We start from the raw sequence: 23,497 nt of genomic DNA on the forward strand, positions 1-23,497 counted from the left end.
AGCTTCGAAACGAAAAACCGTATAGTGAACTGTATTTGATTTTGTAAGTAATCCCTTTCATAATCTCTTACCTGATGTTTTTGCATTTGCCGACGCTGATTTTGGCCAAAACAGCACCCATACAGCATACAAACAAAATAAGTGTAGAAACACGGAACGCCAAAAATCAAAATACCCTATCATTCAATATCCAATGCTGGAGAGATCATCATGCAACGTACTGCTCCTTTCACCGAAAAATAAAACCTTTCTTCCCAAAACATTCGTACACACACACACACACCGGCGCCCCTTGGTGAGACCCTACCCCTAGTACGCTTATTGCATGAGTGGTACCGAAAGCCTATTTTGGCTCAACTTTTGGCGAGCTATTCATCAATTAAATAATCAATCATGGGAAATGTAGAAGGTGCTGGGAGGGAATCCCCTCGGCTGCCGTGCCAACGCTGATGACATGGCGTGTGGATGTGACTGTCTATTTTGACAGTTATGGCTACTACTACGAACGTAGGCTACTACCAGACGGTACACACCTGTCGGTGGTAGCACTAACAATGGTTCATCCTAATGTCGTACCAGGTCTCGCTAATGTCAATCTGAGTGCGTATCGAAATACCGCACACTCACCATGACGACCCAAGCTTCCATTGTGATGAGATTTACTTTTACACGCCATTGTAATGGTCATTTGCGGGCGCCCACCACGGCGTTACGATGATACGAGCATTAACTCTTTTTCGCGACCCTACTCCTTTCATCCGCTTCCGGACAGGGAAAGAGGCTTATCCACGCACACATACACACACAAAAAAGGTTTGTAAAAAGGCCCGTAAATGTGCGTTCGTTTGCTGGACAACGAAGTGACAGTTGCCTTCTTTTACTCGCGTTTGCGTCAACTATGACGATGACAATCATGAATGACCGCACCATCCTGTGAAGAGGTTAATGATGCTTTGGCAATACACAGACGTGTACACGCAACACATGTCGAACTTCGAAAAATGCATTCTCTTCAGCTTAGAAGCGCCTGTGGACACAACAGATGAAATATTGCCTCCGCATCGAACCTAACAACTCCGAGGGTGTTCCCTTTGCTCTGCTAACCCTCTAGCTCTTGGTAGGATTAGTGAAGGTTAACCAGGAGGCCAGAGGGTGTTTTGGCTTGCTGGCATTATTGCGGTTCTCTTTCTCCAATCTGATCATGCAATGTACTGACATTGTTCAACTTTCACTGTTCCCGAAAAAAAAGGCGATGCGATAGTTGCGATTATCAACTCGTTTTTTCGTGTTTTGACTTAACCGGCATCGACCAGCTTGACCGTTTTATGTTCTGAATGGAAGGTTTGAAGCACGCAACCAAAAACCAAGCGAAAAATGCATCATGAAGGATAAGTTCCGGGTCGCAGGCAGAAAGCACGTGTTTGCAAAAAGTACGGTTAAACTAAAATCACTTTTTGTGTACGATTTAGATGAGTGATTGACGTTAAAAATTAAATCTATTTTGTACGTTTGTGTGTTTTGTGACTTATAAGTATCAACGAAAACGGATCGTATAACAAATAGAAATAATGTAAAATGGTATAAGGAAATAACAACCAATTTTTTTATTGAGGTGCCTCAATAAATTCATATTACTAACTGAGTAAACATAATAAATGATAATAACTTATAGAAGCAGAACAAAGATGAGCGAGCCACAATACAAAACGAATGTCTTTTTTGAACTTGTAGTTTGCAGATTAACATTTTTAATCCTTTTTTAATTCCATTGTTCGGTATTATTTCCTCCTTGCGTTGTACAGCTTATTTTCATCTATTTTTCTCAATGTTATTGTTTTTAATTCTGTGTATATTCGCATAATTTAATACTTTGTGTAATAACTTTTCTTTTTCAAGTTCTGTTTTAATTATATTATACTTCTGTTATATCTGTTGCGTAAATGTTTTATTATTTTCTATGTAATACCTCTCATGAACACATGTTTTTTTTTTTCTTTTTTGCTCATTTGTTATTTTCGTTAACTTTTTTTAATTTTAATGCAGTTTTCTATGTTACAACATAAATTTTCGGTTTAATTATATCGTACAAGAGTTTAACTTTATTTCGTTTTGTTTTAATTTTATTTTAATCTTTTATATTTTACTCACTTTTTGTCACAACTTCCCGCGTTTTTATTAAGCTGTTGTAAAATTAAACTTATTTTAGTGCAAAAAATTTATTCATACAACAAAAATCAGGTCCTTCGATGGCTTCGAAATGCTCATAAATGTCACCTTAAGCACTCAAAGTACATTACATGCTTTCTCTACCCTTCGCAACATGCATGAGTACTCTATGGGGTGCATTTCATCCGCCATCGCCCCAGCTCGGCAAACTTCAAATGCATCCCCGTAAAAACACTTACATTATGAAAGAGACCAGATGATTTAATTACACCATTATATCGATCAAAGATCTTCATTAGTTCCGATAAGATCGTCTCTTCACCTTCAGCCTCACTTTCCATCAAATTCCAAACCCGACTCGGCTTTCCCATTTCATTCATAAAATTTCTTGCTCACATACAGCGAATGCTCACGGTGCTCCAATTTTCTTTAACTCCCTTCAATGTGTTGCGTTGGTTCGCGCTCCGCCACTGGGGAAGCGAATTCGTACCATTGCAGGTCGTTCCGTTTGATTGTCACTTAACTTTAACATTTTGCAACCATGACTAAATTGTACGAACCAACAAAAAAAATCGTCGCATCTAATGCTTTAATGATGCACTAATTCTCATTGTTGACGGGTTGAATGTGAGCACTAGGATTCATAAGGCATTCCATTATCCGCTATTGCGCAACCAATACTCGTGCCTCTCCCTCGTAGATTAGTCGTTCGCGATAGTGTAACGGAAGGCAGTTGTAGCCCCTTGTAAAGTAATTTTGGGCACACGGAAACACTGTTTAAACTGTGCTATTTGCTCCCATCTCATCTCGAGCGACACCAGCGAGTGAAAGGAATCTCAGGTTTATTGGGAGGGTCACTTGCAACAAACGCTACAATTTGTAGTCGTATCAGAATCTGGAGTATGGACCACACTAATCTCTCTCCCTGCCGGATGACCGCTGACGCTATTAATCACTTCTCCTTTCGTACGGTGCATTTGCATTGCGTAAGGCTTGCAACTTGTGTGCCCTACAAGCACGATCACGAGCGTATATTCTCCAGCTGGCCCATGAGGCGATCGTTAGCTTGTGGGGCATTTATTAATTGGATATGATTGATTGAACGGGTTCATGGCGGTGTCATCAGAGTGCTGGAAAAGGTAGACCATTTCTCAGTGGTTCGGGTCGAGTCAAATAAAGATGGTAGACATGCGTAAGTAGATGTCAGACTAACACAGCAGGGAAGGTTGATCACTGTAGCTTAAGTGAAGGTGTTAAAACACAGTTATTGGTTGATGGATTTTTTAAAACATTAAAATTTCAGGGATATCCTGTCGTTCGATGTTGGAACAAGATCATTAAGATGAATTAAGTCACAAAACATGATCAATATGTTGAAACAGTTAGTGTCACAAGAGGATTAGTGCATGTTTAAGTGAGTAGGAAAGTTATGTTATTAATTAATATGTCAATGAGATTATCAGAAAAGTAATCTTATTTTTGAAATTTCAGAGTAACTGCCTGGCTACTTGCTATAAGAAATCATATTCTTAATAAAAGTATATCTATCTAAGTAGATTGTAACCGTAGCCATAATAAATCCTCAATTTTCTCATTCAAAATGCATACATCCTAATCCACATGAACACCATCTCAGTTTGGGCCTAATCAAAGACTTTTCTGCCCATGTAGTCGGTTTCAAAAGTCTTTAAACACAAACAGGGCTACCCTTCTTAGCATTTTCCGTTCTAAGGGTGGCCTGGACGGCAGGACCAGAGTTCAAATGCCAACCGAACCCTTCCCCTTTAAGGAGAAAGACTAGCTATCCAACAACTTGGTATAAGCTAGTCTAGTAAGCCGCTCGATGGCCCAATAAGGAGAAGAAGAGTTTCCCTTCTAAATGCTAAGGCGTTCTCCTCAGTTGTGGAAAACGTCCATATCTTAGAGTACATGTACCCCGCGGTTCTTCCTTTTCAAAGTCAAAGCTCAAAACTTTTCCTTAACAAGAATTCTGTGACGACTTACTCAGTAACCAATCCGCTCCTCGGAGCGCTATTCACTCGCTGCTCAGTGCGCTCCGTGTCGAGCTACCTCATTGTTTTATGAAGGCACAGGGGAGCGATTGAGGTAGCTGTTTTACTCACGATCTGGGACTGGGAACTGGGACTATAAAGATTCAATAGAAATTTATTTTCACTGATCATTTTTATAAATTTCTCTTTTATTAAATATTTTCAAAAATCTTTCAGGATAATTCAAGAGCGTATAATAACCATCATTTAATCAATTCTACCTAATTACTGATTTATAAGAGGTTATTGGGGCGGCCCGGTGGTGTAGGCGACAGCGGCGCCGGTCTTCAAACGGCGGGACCGGCGTACAAATCCCATCCGGACCGTCCCCCCGTAGTGAGGACTGACTAAAAAACTTGACTGACTTGACTTGTCGTTAAACCAAGAAGAAGAGGTTTTTGAAACATGTTTATTATCAACTTTAGCACTCTAAAATTGAAGCGTTTATCTCAATAGTTAACGATTTAAATAAACTGTCACTGCTCAGTCTGTTTTGCCTTGTTTAGGATACAATTCAGTTAATTTATGTATGAGGCATCTAATATCCCAACACCATATTGCAGTTTATTTGTAATAGTCTTAGCAGTAAATTGTTTTTGATTCCTTAAAACTAACATAACTCATGAGGCTTTCCTAATTAAGCAATATTGGCCCACCTTCAACGTTCGGTTGACTATGTTCCCAGATTATTCAGGCAAAAAAAATTGTTCCAAACAAGACTGACCTTTCATTTTTTCCCCTATTTTGGCATTTTATAGTAAAAATGCCACAAATGGCAGCAAGAACACATAAGTACCAGCAGTGTCATAAAATGTACATATAACTAAACTAATTAGTGATGCGATAACCGCAATCAACAGCTGATAATAAATTCGCTCAACTAGGCTACCACGTGCACGTACTGAATTGCAAACTCTATCTTCTAACCGTCCTATAAACGATTAACGTCTTAAACCCTCCCGATTGTATAATCCGTTCCACCTGTCACATGCAGGTGCCAACAATGAACAATTTCGCTAAACAGCTTCCACCAACAACAAAAAAGGCACCAAACTCCGAACAGCCTAATTTAACCCACTCAATTTGCGGACTCCCTCACTAGCTTCCCCTTTTAGTGGTGCGACAAAAATTAACCGCATCGCTGACGAACGGCAACAGAAAGAAGCGTTCCTGCGCTCTAATGGACTGCACAGTGCGCCAACAAGACGTAAAAGCTTCCACCGCCGTGTGCTTGCACGTGAAGTTAATGAGTGGCTAAATGGGGAAGGCGTGAAGTAGTGCGACACGAATTACGCGACTTACTCTTAGCAGTACTTACACGCGGTCATACAAGCTCCGCACACACACGCATATAAGCTATCTCATACCTGAAAGGGAAATGAGAGGCGCAAATCAAAATTATTTCGCAAGCTGGAAAATGTGTGATTTTCTTTTTGGCCTGTTCCATTTCAATTTCATTCTTTTTCACGAAGCACGACAGCCGGAACGAAATGCATAGTTATGCAATTATGCTCCGAAGAAATATATATAAGAGGATATAAGACAACCTTCGGTTGAACGAAAGAAAACGCCCCATCCCGTATTGCAAGGTGTTTCGAATAAATTGGATTTATTTTTTTTTACACTGTCAATCCCCACTTTCCAACACTCCAACACACTCGTAGCTGTTACTTTGCCACTTTCTTCAGCCCGTCCCGTTGGTGCATCATCGTCTCGTGCCAACTTTGAACCGTTCCGCTCTCGTCAGTGTCACGCCGGTTGCATCATGTGAAATGTTGCGAACACACGACATCGTCGAACGGCAGTAAAGAAAAAAAAAAGAAGTACAGAAAATCGGATCAACTTTTTGTACCATTTTCCATCTGCAGTTTTGGGGCTGCATTTATGACCCGCTTTTTCGTTTCCTTCCCATTGCAGCGGAAGGCCAGTGTGTATTAAGCCACGATTACATAAAGCGAGATAAAAGCGAAGCTTTCTTTGTTGCCGATAATAAAGTTGCAGATTTTGTGAGTTCTCCATATTTAGCGATGGCTTGGCTTGAAGCTAGCTACCCTACCCTTTAGGTGCTATTGCTGGTGACTTAAAACTGTGCTAATTATTATCGCAAAACTTTACGCAAATGCAAACTAAGTGATATGAAACGAATGGAAAGTTCAAGTGCTTATCAGGCACGCAATATGCACTTGGGTGGATAGTAGTTGAAGGCTTACCCGAGACTCATTTCCTTATTAGATGAGGGAGAAAAGTATAAACGTGTGGAATAATAATGAAATGCGTAAGAGATTTTTTGTATACATAAAACGACAGGAACATACTGAGAAAAATACTAAAAATATTTTATGGGACTTCTCAAATAAAAGTAGACAAAAAACCACTGAAAAAAAAAAGATTAAAGCTTAAAAATTTCAAAAATATCTTTCAGCTCAGTTCAACAGCCGCGCGACTGCGGCTCCGGTCTTCTCACGGCTGGGCCGGGGTTCAAACTCTTTCCGGAACGTTCGCCATGTAGTGAGAAGTGACTATGAGCCAACCACGTAGTATCTTCAGATCCCCAAGAAGAAAAGATGATGAAGAAGTCTAGTAGATCAAACGTCAAATATCAGTCAGTGGTAGGATGACAGGAATCTTTAATCTCATGAGCGAAATAAGAATCGAGTGATCAGAAAGGGTCCTGACACGTTGTTTAGACATGACCTATGATTTTGCAGAGCGCTAGCAATATACTGAAGGACGTTTTTTTCTAGATTTTGAGGCTTACCATACTATATAAGGTTTTTCGATTACTCTGAGCCAACAGGACTGCTTCGTAGTTTCAAGTTACTCTGACTTTGTTTTTTAAATTTATTTTTAATTGCTCAAATTTCTGGTTTGTTTTATTCGATGAACCTTGCTTGTTTCATCAAAACACTTGATGATCAGTCCTGGTTGTAGGTAGCTAGTACTTCTTTTCAATCCCTCTCAAGCATCAATAGCTTGATGCTCACCGTAGAGGCTTCAAAAAAGAGATCTTTAGAAAGGGGCATTCTAGAGGGTTCTATGAGAAACTGTTACATTAACGAAACCCAACGTGTTTATTACAAATAGCTTCTTATTCTTCTTCTTGGCCTGCTCAGGGTTGAGGACGTCGTGTAGACAGGGCCAAGTCGCCAACCCGTTTACAGGAAATTCGGTCTAGGGCTGCAGCCCTCCATCCACAGCTGCATCTGATCTCCTACAAGTTTGACTCCACTTGATCCAGTCAACAAGCTCGCTGGGCTCCTCTACGCCTCGTCCCGAACGTGACGCTGACGAGCACCTTCTTGGTGAGGCATGAGTCCAGCATCTTCATCACGTGCCCCAGCCAACGTATCCTATCCTATTCCAAATAACCTATAGTCTAAATAGTCATAAATTAGAGATCTCTGGTTCTCTTATCGCATTTATCACTGTTGAAGAGGAAGTTAAAAAGCTTATACAACACAAATATGAAAAATAACCTTCAAAATCCTTACTTCAAAATAGAAGGAAATACCTCTAGAGTTTAATTCCTTTAAACCAACACCGATGCAGCGAAGTAGCTCAGCCTCATAAGGATGATTCAGCTACACGTTGGCCAACGACATCGTAATGGCGGTATGCATCAAATAACTTCCACTCAACGACATCACATTCAATCATCATCTACTCATTTTCACTCCCATCAACCAGTACCGCAACCTGTACCACGGAAATGAAAATGAAAGTACATCACCTAGAGCCCGGATCACACACACAGCAAAAAGTCATCCCAATAGAGCTCGGTCACGTAAACCATGTGCATTTTATTGGCTCCAATCCGCCCTGGTCGGTCTACTCGCGAAAGCGAATCTATTTGTTTTATACCATTCGGACCGATTGGATTTTAGTTTTTCCATTTTACTTCTTTCTCTTCCCCATCCAAAAACGCTGACCTGGCTGTCAAAGCGTTGTCTTGCGATGTTTGACGGCCAACGACGATTGCTGATCTAATGGTGAGCAGCAAACAGTGCCAGATTAAACAATTACGAACGGAACGGCGAATTGCTTCCAAACGACATGTTAATGTCACTCCCAACAGGAGAATGTAGACTTCAGGGGATTCCCTTTTTTCGGAGTTCCATCAATCACCTTAGTTTGCCGATGTCCAGACGTGCACAGGGAGATATCTTATTTAACCTGTTGCCAGCAGTCAACAGTGGACGCTTCCTTCCAGCAGAACTCCGGTCAAACAGCTTTCGATTACTTTCCCACTTTTGCATTACCTCCGCGCGCCTAAATTGCATAATGTTCCTTGGCGGGGTGTTGGAATTATGAGTTTATCACAACTTATTACAACCCTGTTCACCCAGAAGTCAGTAAATTCAATCGACCTTTACGAACGCTCGTGCTTTCGAGTGGTGCGATCGGAAGATTATGTTGCGCGCCTATTTTGAACGGTTTCAAACCTGCGTAAAAGAACTTGTTGTCGGTGTCGAGGATCCAGCCTAAACCGCGAAGGGAGGTTCCGTCGTCATCGGAACGATTCCAGACCCAACATCGTACCCTTCACTTTAGCTTCGTCAACTCCGAAACCGTTCGTGGGCCACTAGGCCACGAGCACATTTCTTCTTTCACCGGCCGGGAGCGCTTATGCAATGTAGGGGGATTTCTTCAGCAGTAGTCCATCAAACAATGGTTCCTAGTGAGTGCTCCGTGTAACCCGCCCAAATACAAAAACAAGCACGAGAGAAAGAGTGTGATAGAGGATAGCCGAGAAAAAAGCGTACATAATTTTACCACATTTTCGGCAATCAAATATATTGTATCATACACTTTGCTGCCGTACACGATGACAACATCGACAACCTCTGCTTGAACCCCTGCTGCAGGACAGTCGAGATAGCGGCCAACTTCCGCCATGTAACCGAATGTGTCACACAAATGCTTTCGGCCATTTCGGATGTGTGCTTCGAGCTTTTCGTTTCCTTCCACGTTTGCTGCGTCCGGATCGGATGCAAGTGTGATCTAGTTCGGTTGGCTGATCGATTTTCGAACGAGCTGAACGCATTCGTCTTTGCCGTGGGAGATCACTTTCAAATGACACAAACGTTGCCGCGAGTTAACGAGCAATTGAGGATACAAAAGGGTAGCAGTAGTAGAGCTGCTTGTCACAAAAGGTTTTGTGGTAAAAGCTAGACGATATGATGGATGTGATGTGGTTTTATAATTTTCTTCTTTCCCTTCCACCTCTTTTTGTGCATGTTGTCCTCCCGAGTGGTCAGCTTCTCGAACGGAATGTTGTGGCGTGGTCGTGTACAGTGATCATCAACGTCGGTTCGAGAGGTGCTTGCATAATGTGCACGATGTCCACGATGTGTTCTGATTACAGCATTAGGCCGTGAAGAATGGAAACTGTTTCGTAATTTCAGAGCAAAGAAAGAAGCGTGAGCAAGTCAAATTAGCCTTTATTGGTTGATGTTCCATAAAGATCACTTAATCTAACGGTTTCTGCAGTGTGTTTGGAGGATATAACAGGAGGATGGTAACACATTATTTACAATGCTATGAAACCAAACGTCACTAACCAAAAAGACCCAAAATATTATCATAAAATTTCTTTGAACATAATTAAAAATATTTACTCATCCTTCAAATAAGTGTCCTACTTGAAAGCCTAGATGTATGCAATATAATATTTTTAACGATGTTAATTTTTCACACCGCAGTTCACATTTGCTTTAAAGGTTTGGTTCTTTCTTTGTTGGAGTTATTTTAAATGTCATATGAAAATTCAAAAAGATAGTGCTTTTTGACGTAGATCCTTAGAATTAACTTTAGTTCCATATGCTATGAAATCGTCGCCGCAATAAGGAGCTCTGTGAGCTGCCAATGAACGTTGAATACCGTAGGGGCGAGTGTATAAGACTCACCAGGCTCCGCATTGCAGGATGATCATGCCATAAGCAAGGCATCGAACGACCCAGCCCTTAAATGCTTAGTCGAGTGTAATTGAAATGGAATGATGACGTTGATACATCCAACGGAAAAGCTGTAACTGCAGGCCTAGAACTTTATGAAGTAACTTGATAACAACTTGTTCAAGGACCACTTTTTCTAGACATTTTAGAGGAAAAGAATAATAACGCTCATATAAGCAATTGCAAAATCTTAGAAAGTAATTGTTGTATATGTCTTAAAAAAGTAGATTCCTGGGCGAAAGAAGAATTTTTAAAAGTTGTAATAATCATTTTAAAAAATTGCCCTCAAAAAAGCCAAAATAATTGAAAATTATTATTTAGTTGTAGGTAGGAGTTTTTATTTATTTTGTGGTTCTACCACTCACAAATAAGTTGATTCGAATGTTGAAATAATGAAAAATTTGACAATTTTAAAGAAAGAGCTAAGATAAATCTTAGCTTCATAAACTATTTGGCCACGCCGGTCATCGAATGGAAAAGTCGTCCTATGGGGAAACAACCCGAATGGGATTTTAGCCCCGGTCATGTAGTGTGAAGCCCTGCGCCCCTGCCACTCTTGCCGCTGAACCACTTCTTTTAATATTTACGTTTGTTGATTCTTTGGTGAATTTAGTTGCAAGTTATCATAAAATGATTACTTAGTTTAGCAAATATTTTGAATGGTTAACTTTACGACACTACTCTTACAACGCAACCAAATAAGAAGGTGTAATTAACCTCAATTAAACTTCAGTAAATGTTTTAGGAGAGCTTGTACTAAAAAAAAAACAAACTCAAACACAGCACGTTGCAGCAAATCAGCATAAATAGCATTAAATGCTTGCTGTTACTTATGTTTACATGGCACTGGCACAACAAAGGTCATTTGCAACAGAAAGCAAAACGACTTAAACAAACACATCTCTCACACGCACAAAAAAACATGCAAATGACTGTCACAGTCTTACACTGTCAACCTGCTGCACAGCATAAAGACGAACGGAGCCAATTGCAAAGCGCTGTAAATGTCAATTACGCATCTCATATCAATACGATCAAACCGTAAATAACTCGTCCAACTAGCGCGGAACGCTCTGCCCAAAGTCATTTCCATCCATTCCGATTGCGATGAAAATGACAGACCTTTCGTGGCGGTCATCATCGGTTTGGAAATGTCGGCGACGATACGCCTCCGTTCACTGTGGCTTTTCCACTGGTGTGGCGCTCCTTTTGCACGATCCTGTCCATTGCATAACCGGCGCAAAGGATTGTCTTCAGTTTTTGGTGAAATGATGTGGAACTCTTCTTCTAGAGGCATCCCGACTGGTAGACTTCAACATGTAAACGTTACGTAGGGGACAAGTGTTTTTTGGGCCACATAATTCCCCACGAAAATAAAACCAAATTTTCCTCGCACCTTGAACGGTCGAGCGAGCGCGTAATCCAGCTGTGTACTGTCGGTGTGTCCTACTGTGCCCAGACCACCCAGTCCACAGCTTCAACGTACGATCTTCCTCCCGTGCAAATGAAGTGAAAGATGTCTGCACTGAAGGAGCTTCTGCAACAGTTTCCACCCTTTTCCGGCATTCGGCTGGAAGGAGATTCCTAGCGGTGCAGCCGTTCGCTCTCTTTCTGTGCGCACTCTGCAGCACACGAGATAAACCGGCGTGGATCGCCCTTCTCGAGTCAAGAGATCTCCAGATCGAGCAGCGCACCGTTGGTCCTATAAAAGAGATTGTTCGCCACCGGTAAGCCATCAGTGTTCGCCGTACAGTGTGCAGAGCCCAACGGTTTTAGCTCCAGCTGTACTTTGTCAGGCTTTCGACCTTGCTAGAAAAAAAAAAAACAACCTTGTCCCGTGTGCGTTGTCGTTTTGCCATTTTAAAACGTGTTCGGAAAGAAAGGAATTACCAAAAAAAGGGAAATGAATCGATTCAGTGCGGTAAGTGTGTAACCGTCATGGAAAGTGACCCACCGAAACGCTCGTGTACGGAAGATCTTTGTTTAATTTCGTTAAGTCTGCGTCTCGGTAGTGCAATTTGGTGGGACCGATTGGGGTGATGCCAAAAAAAAAAAACGATCAGTGCTCATAAAACTGTGCGATGCTGCAATGCCGGATACACAATTGGTTTGATTCCTGGGTGGGAAAAACCCACCCCATTAGAGCCATACAAAAGAGGCTCAGTGAAGGAAAAAGCCAAGCGAGCGAACACTCTACACCATTCAAAGTGAAAGTGATCAATGGATCGAACGATAGGAGAGAAAAATAAAAATGTGAAGTCCCTTTTTTTCTACGTGCAGCAACAAAAAAAAAACACCCAAAAACAATCCACTTCAATTATTTCCTCACAAGCGTACAAGCGAACAGCAAAAAAAAATTGCAAACCTCAAGAAACGTGTCATTATAAAGGTGGTTGTGCGGTGTGTGTTTTTTTCTCTTCGCGCTTGGAATTCTGCTTGCTTGGTCGGTGGATACGTAACAAGAGGATACAAGAAAACAGGACAAGTGACAATGAACTGCTGTTCAGGGAGCGGAAATGAAAAGCGGAGGAAAAATGGAAGAAAATTAAATGGTTGATTAAAAGCTTAATGCATTGAAAATGCGGTGACAAATCGATTGCTACATGATGTAACATGATGTTTGGGTGAATGTTTGTTTTGCAAATAGCTTTCAATCGATAGCTTTGTGCTGTTAAATGCGATCATTTCTATGTAGCGTGCCGAAGATGATCTGCTGGTTCAGTTTATTATTTTTTAACAGCATCTTTCAGCACATTTTTGCTTTAATTTTAATATATTTTTCAACTTAAATACTAATACATTGCAGCAATGCTCTATAAAGCCTTTTGAAGTTTTTACTTTTATTCGTCGTTAAACGCTCGAATTTTAGATTTGATTAAATTTCATTTGAACTAGCCGTTTTTGCAAGTTGGCACAACGTTTGCAACACCACAAACTCATAAATACTGGATTGAATTTTTGGATGCAATCCACCTTGGAGCAATCAATTGGATTTTTGTAGAATTATTTCAAATGAGTAGCAAATGTGGAACTGTGCAATCATAAAGGGGAATCTTGTAAAAAGGTTAGGGAAAATTTAGAATTCGACTGTGAAACTTTGCCCAGCGGCTGATCCTTCTTTATTGAATGTGAAAATGGAAAGTTTAATCCTATAGTTTTTATATATCAGCCCACCGTATCGATCACATTCGAACTGATTTAACGCTAACGTGAGTTGAAAAAAATATTATTTCATAACAACTTTAATAGACCAAAGCTTCTACAAAGTTCCACAGTCAAATTATAAAGTTTTTCTGGCTGAATTCAATATTCTCCTATATGAGTGCACAAGAAGCTAGCAATATTCCGCTATCGATTTGAAACATTTCCCTAAGCGATTTTACAAATCCATTATATGGTTTAAAACCTTTTAAAAATAATTAAAAAGCTGACAATACGGGGACGTGCCGTGGTACTTAAGAATCGGGAAAATAAATACAAATTAAATAACGTATTGAGAATTCAAAGACGATTATATCAACCGGCCGTGTCGTGTGAAGACTGGCCCCGCTGTCACCTCACAATTGGACCGCTTTATGTCGTCTCTTTGCATGAATATTTATTAGTATATCTGAACAGGATATAAAATGTTTGTATACAACAGAACCATAAATTCGGTAAGGTATTAGAAAATAAAGTTCGTCTTTTAAAGACAACCATGTCATTTCATTAATTAAAAAACAGCTAAATTAATGCAATTTTGGTTTTCCGATAAGAAAAATGTTTCAACTGCCTCAATATTTACCTTATTGTACCCTGGATGAATGTCTGTTTATAATTACCTCAAACTCATCACAAACTCCTACCAATACCATCCCTCATTATGTCTACCATCGATCCTGACCATCGTTTAAACAGCTAACTGCACAAGAGGCCCACTTAGCAAACCACTAATGAGCCGCACACAACTTACCGCCACTCGAAATAACTTCTCTCAAGTGCAATTGCATCTTACGCCTCCTCCTTCTAACACCCTTGCCAAGCAAATCATACATTGTTGCACACATTCAAAGAATTGCATCACTTTGAGCACTGCCAGGAACTAATGTCCGCGAAAGCAAGATGAAATGCAAAGGCAACACTTTCTTCCTCGCGGACCAAAATGCGATTATGTCACGGCGATGGATGTCCGATAATCCTTAGGATACAAACAAACAAAAAACTCCCTCAAACAGAGTGCTCAGTTACACTTTCACTTGTGCCAGTTAACTGGAACATTTGGAAGAAGTCGTTAAGACGTACCATTCCGTTCCAGTGTTATTATCGCTCGTTTTGGAGTATTCATGATGCGAGCTCGTCAAATGATGATGATGATGATGATAGTAGTAGAAGGGAAGTGCACATCAAACTTAACCTTACCGTACTTGTTGCTCTGGACCATAACGCCACAGCGCCTCCCGCGGTCATGATTAATCCTGTTTCTCGATGTAAAAGGTAACCCTCACCGTAACGGGATACTTTCGTATCAACACCTTCGCCGGCAATGTGCTCGGATATGCCGCGTACTTTAAACGTCGCCACACGGAGAAAGGAGTTTGGCCACCTTCCGAAGAGTGTATGGTCCGTTTCGTTGTTACGCAAGCATCAAACCCTTGCGGGCCTAGATATGAACCGTTTCCCCGGTATGGATGACGCCCGGTTTCGGTCGGAAGCGTGGGTTTTTTTTTGCGTTCGATCCGGTTAGCGCCGTGATTTCTCTTTCCATAAGCTCAACCAAGTACGCTGCATTGAACGTTCCAATCCTGAAAGCCCTTGCGGGTGACCGACTTAACCTCTTTGTTTTTTTGCCGGCAGATTTAACGGCGGCGTTGTGATCCTTTCGAAAGATGTAGTTTCCTTGGGTGGATTATGCAATTCCGATCACTTTCTCAACTCGATTGCTACCTAAAATAAACTCCAAGTGACAGTGGATCGTAGTAAGTAAACAAGTTTACTTTTTTTTCGTTCCAGCTTTTCTTCCTGGTCAGCGCAACGCTCGTCTGTGCTGAACCTCCAGTTCACGGTGGTTACGGCCATGGTCACGGTCATGGTGGTGGTGGTGGTGGCGGTGGATACGATGATGGTGGTTACATCGCTGTTAGTCCCGGTCATCAAACCTCCGAAGGGCTGCACGTAGACCACAGTCTGCTGCATAAGGTGAAGGAAGCGCTACTGGAGCACGAGAACTCCGGATCTCACGGCGGTGGTGGCTATTCTGGGTCGATTTCGTCCTCGTACGGACCACCGTCAGGATCGTATGGACCACCTTCGCCGGTCTATGGAGTGCCATCGTACTCTGGACACGGATACGGCAAGACCACCGGCATTGAGCTGGGCCACGTTCAGCAAGGCATCCAGGTCGCTGAGTACTACAAGGCCGCACATGGTCCATCACACTCGTCGTACTCCGCGCCATCGTACTCGTCTCACTCGTCATCCTACTCGGCACCTTCCTACTCATCGCATTCGTCCTTCACGCCGTCGCATGGCTACTCCTCCGGAGGCTCATCTTACTCGTCCTCTTACTCTGCTCCCTCTGTTTCATCTCACTACTCTGCTCCATCTGTTTCTTCTCACTACTCTGCTCCATCTGTCTCGTCTCACTACTCTGCTCCTTCTGTATCTTCTCACTATTCTGCACCTTCGCTATCTTCACACTACTCTGCACCATCATCGCATTCTTCCTACTCCGGACTATCCTCGTCATACGGTGCTCCATCGCTATCCTCCAGCTATGGAGTTCCTTCCGTATCGTCTCATTACTCTGCACCATCCTACTCGTCTCACTCGAGTGGGTCCTACTCTCACGGCTCATCTCACTCGTCCGGACCATCGTTTGTTGCCATCCCATCGTCCTCGTACGGTGTACCGTCCTTCGGTTCCTCCGGACATCATCATCGGCCATCATCGCACGGATCATCGCTCTCGTCGTACCGTGCACCATCATCCTCGTACGGACCACCCCGTCCGACCTACGGTGTACCGCACCATCACTAAACGTACGCACCTCATCGTATCATCCCGCGTCCCACCAAGCGGACGTGATGTCATCTAAGTCAGTTCAAACGATTCCCCATGCACTCATCAACCTAGGATTAGTGAGACCCGTCTCATCGCACCAACCTCTCATTTACTCAACCCTCATTCGTTGTTTTGCTACATGTGTACAGAACCATCGTAAGTGATGAAACCATTGAATAAAACATACAACCACAAAACTTGTTATGATAAACCAGTCTTTAAGAATTTATTCAACTGTTGTAGTACGTCCTAATGTACGGATTTTCCGCCGTTGGACACTTGAAGTCTTCAAACAGCTCCCTCAGTACGGTGGTTTTATGGCGCGTTGGTTCGAGCATATTATTCCACAGCCCGTTCGCCGATATGGCGTGCCCCTTCTGGCTGAGATGCACACAATCGATGGCCATTATGGAGAGATCCGGTTTTCCATCCCGTCGATGGAAAATGCTCGCATCTCGGTAGAACGGCTGATAGACGACAGTAAAGTCGTTGCTGTGAAATTCTGGCCGGTGGCTTACGCTCTCCATAATCTTAACAAAGTGTCGCTCAAGCTGCCGGTAAAGATTGCGCTGGCCGGAGTACTTTGGTCCATATAGGCAGGAGCATTCGATGGGACGCACAAATTGGCACGTGAGTGGGGCTTGCACTTTGTCGATCGAGAAGGAGAGGTTTATCAACGGCGAGGGTACAAGATTGACCAGAGTTCTGCAATGAGTAGAAGATGAAAGAATCGATTATTATATCGTCGAAAAAGTTTGGTGGCTGTATCACAATTACCTTGGCATAACCTTCTTGAGGTAGTGCAGGGTTGTCAGCAGATACTTCTCTTGATCGCGATTGATCCACTCGGTAGCGTTCGTTTGGTAGCACACATCCGAGCAGAAGTCGTTCCCTCCTATCATCACAGTGAGCAGCTTCCAGTGTTTATTCCAATTAACGCTGAGAGGAAATAAAAATATAAATGGACAGGTATGGAGAGATGTTTTTAGATCTCAAGAGGATTATTATAATGAACGATATATCCTCTGATTTTAATGAGGCGTGAGAGCTTCGATATCTCAGGAAAAGAACTTCCTAAGTTTACTCAAAGAACCAAACTCAGAGGAATATGTAAAAAACTTCTACAAACGAGACTTCTTATTTTGCTTAAATCCTGTAACATTTGATTGTCTAAGAGGAAGAATGTCGTTATCCGAAATTCTTCCCAAATCCGAAAAATGAAATTACATACCGTGGATCAGCCTTCATTCGCTCCACCAACGATGCCGCATTGTAAGGCATATCGCTCGTTGTCGCTATGATCTCCGCCACGTTAAACTGTGACGGCAGATGTACATTGTACGAGTCGGCAAATGAATACCTAATGATCCGAAGTAAACGACAAAAAAAATCATTCAACAAAACCAAATCTCTACCAAGTTGTCCACAGCCCTTACCCGAACAATCGTGGATTGAACTCTTTCAGTATGTTGGGCAGCGTCAGATGTGTCCTCCACGTGCCCTGACCCCCGATGCACCACGAAAGTCCCCTATTGTCGATCAGCAACTCCCAAAACTGTCTCGAGTTTGCACCGGTGGCACTGGTCAGCGAGTCCCCGAGTGCTGCCACCACATCGAAGTCTCCCGGGCGCAACTGATGCACACTGGTCGGTGGCGTTGAGCTTCTATGCCCACGGACATCACACGGAAACGGTACGTACGGTGGTACACGGGCCTGCAGTGACACACCCTCATCACGCATTCCCGTTGGTCCGAGCAATCGGTTGTACACCTCGCGTATCCCACGGTACATCATGCGGACCGGTTCGGACGCATCCAACCGGCTGGTGACGATGTGATTCTCGTACTCCTGGGTACCGGTTAGGTTCTTCAGTATGTTTCCCCGCTCACGGCTGATACGGTTATGGAACGGTGGCTGGTGGCCCGTTAGCATTGCATCCGCCGATCGATACAACGCGCCGTGGAATGTGCACAGCATCAGCACCAGCAGAGTCCAGTTTCGGGCAAACATTTTGTTTACTACGTGCCGATGCCACATGGTTCACCTATCGGGGAAGAACATGGAAAGTTAAATTGAAATATTTAAATTTAGTCAATCGGTTAAAAGTGCTGGAAAACTCTAGTGGCATCGTACGGAAAGCTAGCTACTAAATGCATTATCGGAATGTATCGGAAAGGTGATTGCAAAAGTGATTTTTTGGCAAAGAAAACACACTTTCCATCGAATGCAAGAAATACTGCTGAAACGGTTGGAAGTTACTAATGCAAGCCGAGACTGCACGTGCGGCGGCAAAACATCACGTCTGCTACGTAACGAAACGAGTCCAGCCCCTTTTTTTTGGGTGGTTGAAATATTTAGCACAAATTTTCGGCAAACCGATGCCGTACGTGAGATGCATTGGCGGCGCACATTGGTTTGGTGGGATGATGAAATTGTTGACGATGCACACAAGCGATGCACTGACTGAAAGCCAACCCGGCCCCCGGGATGGGTGGTTGATAGGGTTTTAGAGGACAGTCTTTATGACGGCCCAGTTCCAAAGCAATCCAAGTTCCAATTGGTGCGCGTGCTTGTTGGGAAGCGATACAACAGTAGTTTTAGTAGATAAATTGAATAGAGGAGCTGGGATTTAAGTTTCATCAACTGCGGTGAATTATCACGAAAGAAGAGAATTATTAGAACACCTGTTTAAAATGTTTTACGTGTAACGGCGAATTAATTTGAGAACATCTGAGCGTTTGAATAAATAAAATCATACTTACAGGGCTTTGCAGCCTATTTTTAAATATCGTTTTATATTTCTTAAAAGACTTTTTTTACATTAGACCACGCCAAGAATATTTCCTTTATTTTTAAGCTAGCTCGAGACAGCTAGTAATAATTTTCCATGCTGTCAAATTATTTTAAACACTTTCTAATGGGGCAGTTTTTGTTTTAATTTAACATACTCCACATGGATGCTTTAAATTCATACATTAAAAAAAATTTCAATCAACTGAGTAAGTTACATTTGAAAACTTACTCAAAACATATTTAACATGGTTTTAACAATGTTTGCTATGTGCGAATAATGCTTCTTATCCTTCTAACCGCACTAAATGCTTGCTTTTTGGACTAGAAACAAACGAGAAAATGAAGCCACAGTTATAGTAGGGGTCATTGACGCTCCTGTTTCAATATAAATTCAAAACAATTTATAAAAAGATAATGAAACTGTGTATATAAAGTACCAAAATCTGTCATGTTTCAAACTTCATAAACAATTCATATTAAGCTTAAAACGATCATTACCACACTACGATGCGCATTTTATTTTTTTACCGTTTTTGCACTAAAAAAACACATCAAACCCTTTCTAATACATATTTCATTCAACGTAATTGCTCCGGACGTGAGACATATTTACCGACACAAACCTATACGAACCCGTATCCCGCAGCCTGCGGGACACTATCCAACACCCATTTCAAATTGGGAATAAAATGAACAAACCGTTTGGTGTTACACACAAATGCCCACACGTACAACTCTGGACTTTTTTATTTCGCAATTTTCATTTATTTTCTAAACTGCAGAACGGCACCCGCTGCATTTGTGGGTCCTGCTCGGTGCGTCGGTAAACAGTAGATCGCGATTTAATTTAATTAATACCACAACAACAACGCTAATCACACGTACGCACCGTGATTCTCATACACACACATTTGTGGACACTGCAGGGGGAAACGAAATAATTAACACAGCATCGCTATTAATCAAGGACCAAAACGGACCACACACACACACACACACACATAGACACATAAAAGAGTGAACGCGAATGTTTGCGTGGAGTGCAATTGCACCGAGGCACACAGGATCGCCAGTAATCGATTGGCTGCATTATGCTGAACTCTGCTGGGTAATATTTACTTTCTCTCGCTAATGAATTCCAGCGCGTTTGAAAGCTTTTGCCCGGCGAAAAGGATACACACATACACACTCGGAACAGCTAACTTTTTTTTTGTTTCCGCAGAGGAAAGACCCATGCTTTGAACCACTCACCCTCAGGAACCTAGTTCACCAACGTTGATTGCTGTAGCACCAGAACAACACCATTCGAGTTGAAAGGAAAACGAACAACTGGCGACCAAAACCCCGCTGTAATGCAACTAAATACTTTATAACATTACTCATGCAATTCAGCTGAACCGTCATTAAAATGCTACCCAGGCAAAGTCAATGTAGCTGGCTGTACTAAACCCTCGCCACCAATAGTAGCGTGGTACACATTCGTGTAATCGAATTGTCGCGACCAATCGGGTCATCAGGAACGTGATCGAGAGGGTATACTACCCATGCCGAAACGCAACAAAAAACGGACCGATAGGGATGTGTATGTCCCGATCCCATTATCCTTCACATGTACAATGTCACCAACGACATTGCACTTGAAATGGATCGTTACTGAGTAACAAATTGCGGGGACGCGTTCTAGCGGGATAGTCACCGGATCCATTCAACCCCCACAGGGAAAAAAAGCAATCCCGTCACCTGATTCGACAGAGTCACTCACGTTCATCCCACCTACCAGGCCCACCATTTCATTGCCAATCACTCGATAAACCATTCAATCGCTCACCACAGCATGTGTCAAAGCCGTAACGTGGTTATGTCCCTCCACCCATTCAGCACTATTATGCAACTACTCACGCCAAACAAAAACAAATCAAAAACCTCACCGAACCTCATCATAACGCCAACGAATTAAGCATTAATTATTGTATCATGACTAGCTTCATTTGTATGTACGCCGCGCCGACTGATTCCCGGTGGAGTTGATGAAACCGTCCAGGAACGTTTGGTTTTTGTTCGGTTAGTGGTTTTGTGTATGTGTGTGAGTTGAATATCTTAATTATGTACGCTCGATTGCAGCCACAATCGATCGGTAATCGGTGAGGATGCACCCCTCTGAAGCAATAAATCAACCAGCAGCACTTTCCAAATTTCGCATTTCTATTCATCGCCATTCCGTACTTAATGGCTTTTGAAGTATGGCAAGCAAGCTCGCCACGAGCATCAAAAACCACTTAAAATAGTTCCCAAAATGATATATTATCGTTTAAAAACTGCACATCAAAAACATCGTGGCTAGTCTGCTTACAGTAAAATAAATAACAATTTGTTCCCTGGGTTCACAATCACACGTACAATACGGTTTTTGGTGTCGTCAGCTGCTTAGAAGCACTTGCGGTGGACAACAGTTGGTCCACATTCGTCGTACTCCTGCTTCGAGATCCACATCGACTGGAAGGTGGACAGGGAGGCCAGGATGGATCCACCGATCCAGACGGAGTATTTGCGCTCCGGAGGAGCGATGATCTTGATCTTGATGGTTGGTGGAGCAAGAGCTGTAATTTCCTTCTGCATACGATCAGCAATACCTGACATAAAGGAAGAATGTTATCCATCAGATATTCTTCAAGTCTTTCAAATCAACCCCATCTTACCTGGGTACATGGTGGTACCACCGGACAGGACAGTGTTCGCGTACAGATCCTTACGGATGTCAACATCACAGCGCATGATCGCATTGTACACCGTCTCGTGTACTCCCGCCGTTTCCATACCCAACAGCGACGGCTGGAACAGAGCTTCCGGAGCACGGAAACGCTCATTGCCTACCGTAATAACCTGTCCATCAGGAAGTTCGTACGACTTCTCCAGCGAAGACGAAGCCGAAGCGGTCACCATTTCCTGATCAAAGTCCAGCGCAACGTAGCACAGCTTCTCCTTGATGTCACGCACGATCTCACGCTCGGCGGAGGTGGTAAAGGCATATCCACGCTCGGTCATAATCTTCATCAGATAATCGGTCAGATCGCGGCCAGCCATATCCAAGCGCAGGATAGCGTGGGGCAGAGCATAACCTTCAAAGATGGGCACAGTGTGCGAAACGCCATCGCCCGAATCCGACACAATACCGGTGGTACGACCGGAAGCGTACAGGGACAGCACGGCCTGGATGGCGACGTACATAGCGGGTGCGTTAAACGTCTCGAACATGATCTGTGCCATACGTTCACGGTTCGCTTTCGGATTGAGTGGGGCTTCCGTCAGAAGAATCGGATGTTCTTCCGGAGCAACACGCAGCTCGTTGTAGAAGGTGTGGTGCCAGATCTTCTCCATATCATCCCAGTTCGTAATGATGCCGTGCTCGATCGGGTACTTCAGCGTAAGAATACCACGCTTGGATTGGGCCTCATCACCGACGTACGAGTCTTTCTGACCCATGCCGACCATTACACCCTGGTGACGCGGACGACCCACGATCGATGGAAAGACGGCACGCGGAGCATCATCTCCAGCGAAACCGGCCTTGCACATTCCCGACCCATTGTCAACGACTAGCGCTCCCGCGTCTTCGTCATACATGTTGGCACAACTTCACTGCTGATCAACGACACCGAACGAACCGATCGACTTATCACGATCAACTAGGAAAAGAGACTGACAGTGCTACATATTCTAGCAGCCGGATCGGGACCTCGATAGATTTTCTTCCGTCTATCTCTTTCCTCGGAAACCACAAAAAAGCTAAGATCTCCCAGGGGAAGCCATCATCATGGTATGAATGTCTGCGTGTAGTCTGCCGTCATGTTGCCTTTTTACCGTCATGTTGCGAAAAGTGTTTTAACGCATCATCAACGCGTACAACAAGCGTACCCATCTCAAGCTACGTGACATCGGCAAGTGCTATTTAGTGGTAGTAGTGATAAAAATAATTCTTTTATTAATCACCTCACCATCACCATCAATCACCATCACGCTCTGCCGACAAGGAAACAAAAACCTTTACTTGTCCCGCCCTGCCTTTTCTTGCTTATCCTCTTCCGCTAGCGCTGAACGTGCCCTAATATCGCACCTCAACAAGAGGCCAACCGAAGAATTTCGGAGAGTTGACGATGTGCTATTTTAAGGCACCTTCGGGCATCCCATATGCTGCCAACGATTGAGGGCCACGCATGGTCAGACCGAGCGCCACCACTGAGGACAGGGTGCTAGGGTCGCTCTCTTGACTGCTATCCCGGCTATTCAGCTCTAACCACCACAGTACCCGGGATTGCAGCGCACATAGCGCCCATTTGTCGTGCAAATGCAACGATGAATAGATGGGACATGCCTTAGATTCTACTGCACGGATTGCATGCGGAGAATTTATAAGAAATGTGTGAATGCATTCTACGATTTGCCGGATGAGTGGTCTGGTTTGTTGGATCGGTTCATCGGCACGGCGTGTGAAGTGG

The 23,497-nt window shown here is 43.0% G+C and overlaps 4 protein-coding genes across 4 annotated transcripts in view; 2 read left to right on the plus strand and 2 right to left on the minus strand.

The window, feature by feature from the left end:
• The first annotated feature begins 12,074 nt into the window (after positions 1-12,074).
• Positions 12,075-16,188, plus strand: LOC126567556 (prisilkin-39-like). The gene is made up of 2 exons (XM_050223773.1): positions 12,075-12,092; positions 15,161-16,188. Exons 1-2 carry the CDS (start codon positions 12,075-12,077, stop codon positions 16,184-16,186), a joined length of 1,044 nt encoding a protein of 347 aa, XP_050079730.1. The 3' UTR covers positions 16,187-16,188.
• A 252-nt stretch (positions 16,189-16,440) lies between these two features.
• LOC126568706 (phospholipase B1, membrane-associated-like) lies at positions 16,441-18,250 on the minus strand. Its single transcript, XM_050225224.1, has 4 exons — positions 17,647-18,250; positions 17,442-17,570; positions 16,988-17,149; positions 16,441-16,915 (listed from the first exon to the last, which is right to left on the minus strand). The coding sequence occupies exons 1-4, from the start codon at positions 18,246-18,248 to the stop codon at positions 16,441-16,443; spliced, it is 1,368 nt and encodes a 455-aa protein (XP_050081181.1). The 5' UTR covers positions 18,249-18,250.
• A 1,939-nt stretch (positions 18,251-20,189) lies between these two features.
• LOC126568604 (elongin-C) overlaps positions 20,190-23,497 on the plus strand; it is a 589,072-nt gene continuing 585,764 nt past the window's right edge. The window contains exon 1 of the mRNA XM_050225106.1: positions 20,190-20,194. The gene's annotated coding sequence lies outside the window, so the exon portion shown is untranslated. The remainder of the gene's footprint in view (positions 20,195-23,497) is intronic.
• Positions 21,400-22,683, minus strand: LOC126568290 (actin, muscle-type A2-like). Its single transcript, XM_050224742.1, has 2 exons — positions 21,701-22,683; positions 21,400-21,634 (listed from the first exon to the last, which is right to left on the minus strand). Exons 1-2 carry the CDS (start codon positions 22,623-22,625, stop codon positions 21,429-21,431), a joined length of 1,131 nt encoding a protein of 376 aa, XP_050080699.1. The 5' UTR covers positions 22,626-22,683; the 3' UTR covers positions 21,400-21,428.

The sequence above is a fragment of the Anopheles maculipalpis genome, chromosome 2RL (assembly GCF_943734695.1).
Source record: "Anopheles maculipalpis chromosome 2RL, idAnoMacuDA_375_x, whole genome shotgun sequence".
Classification (NCBI taxonomy): domain Eukaryota; kingdom Metazoa; phylum Arthropoda; class Insecta; order Diptera; family Culicidae; genus Anopheles; species Anopheles maculipalpis.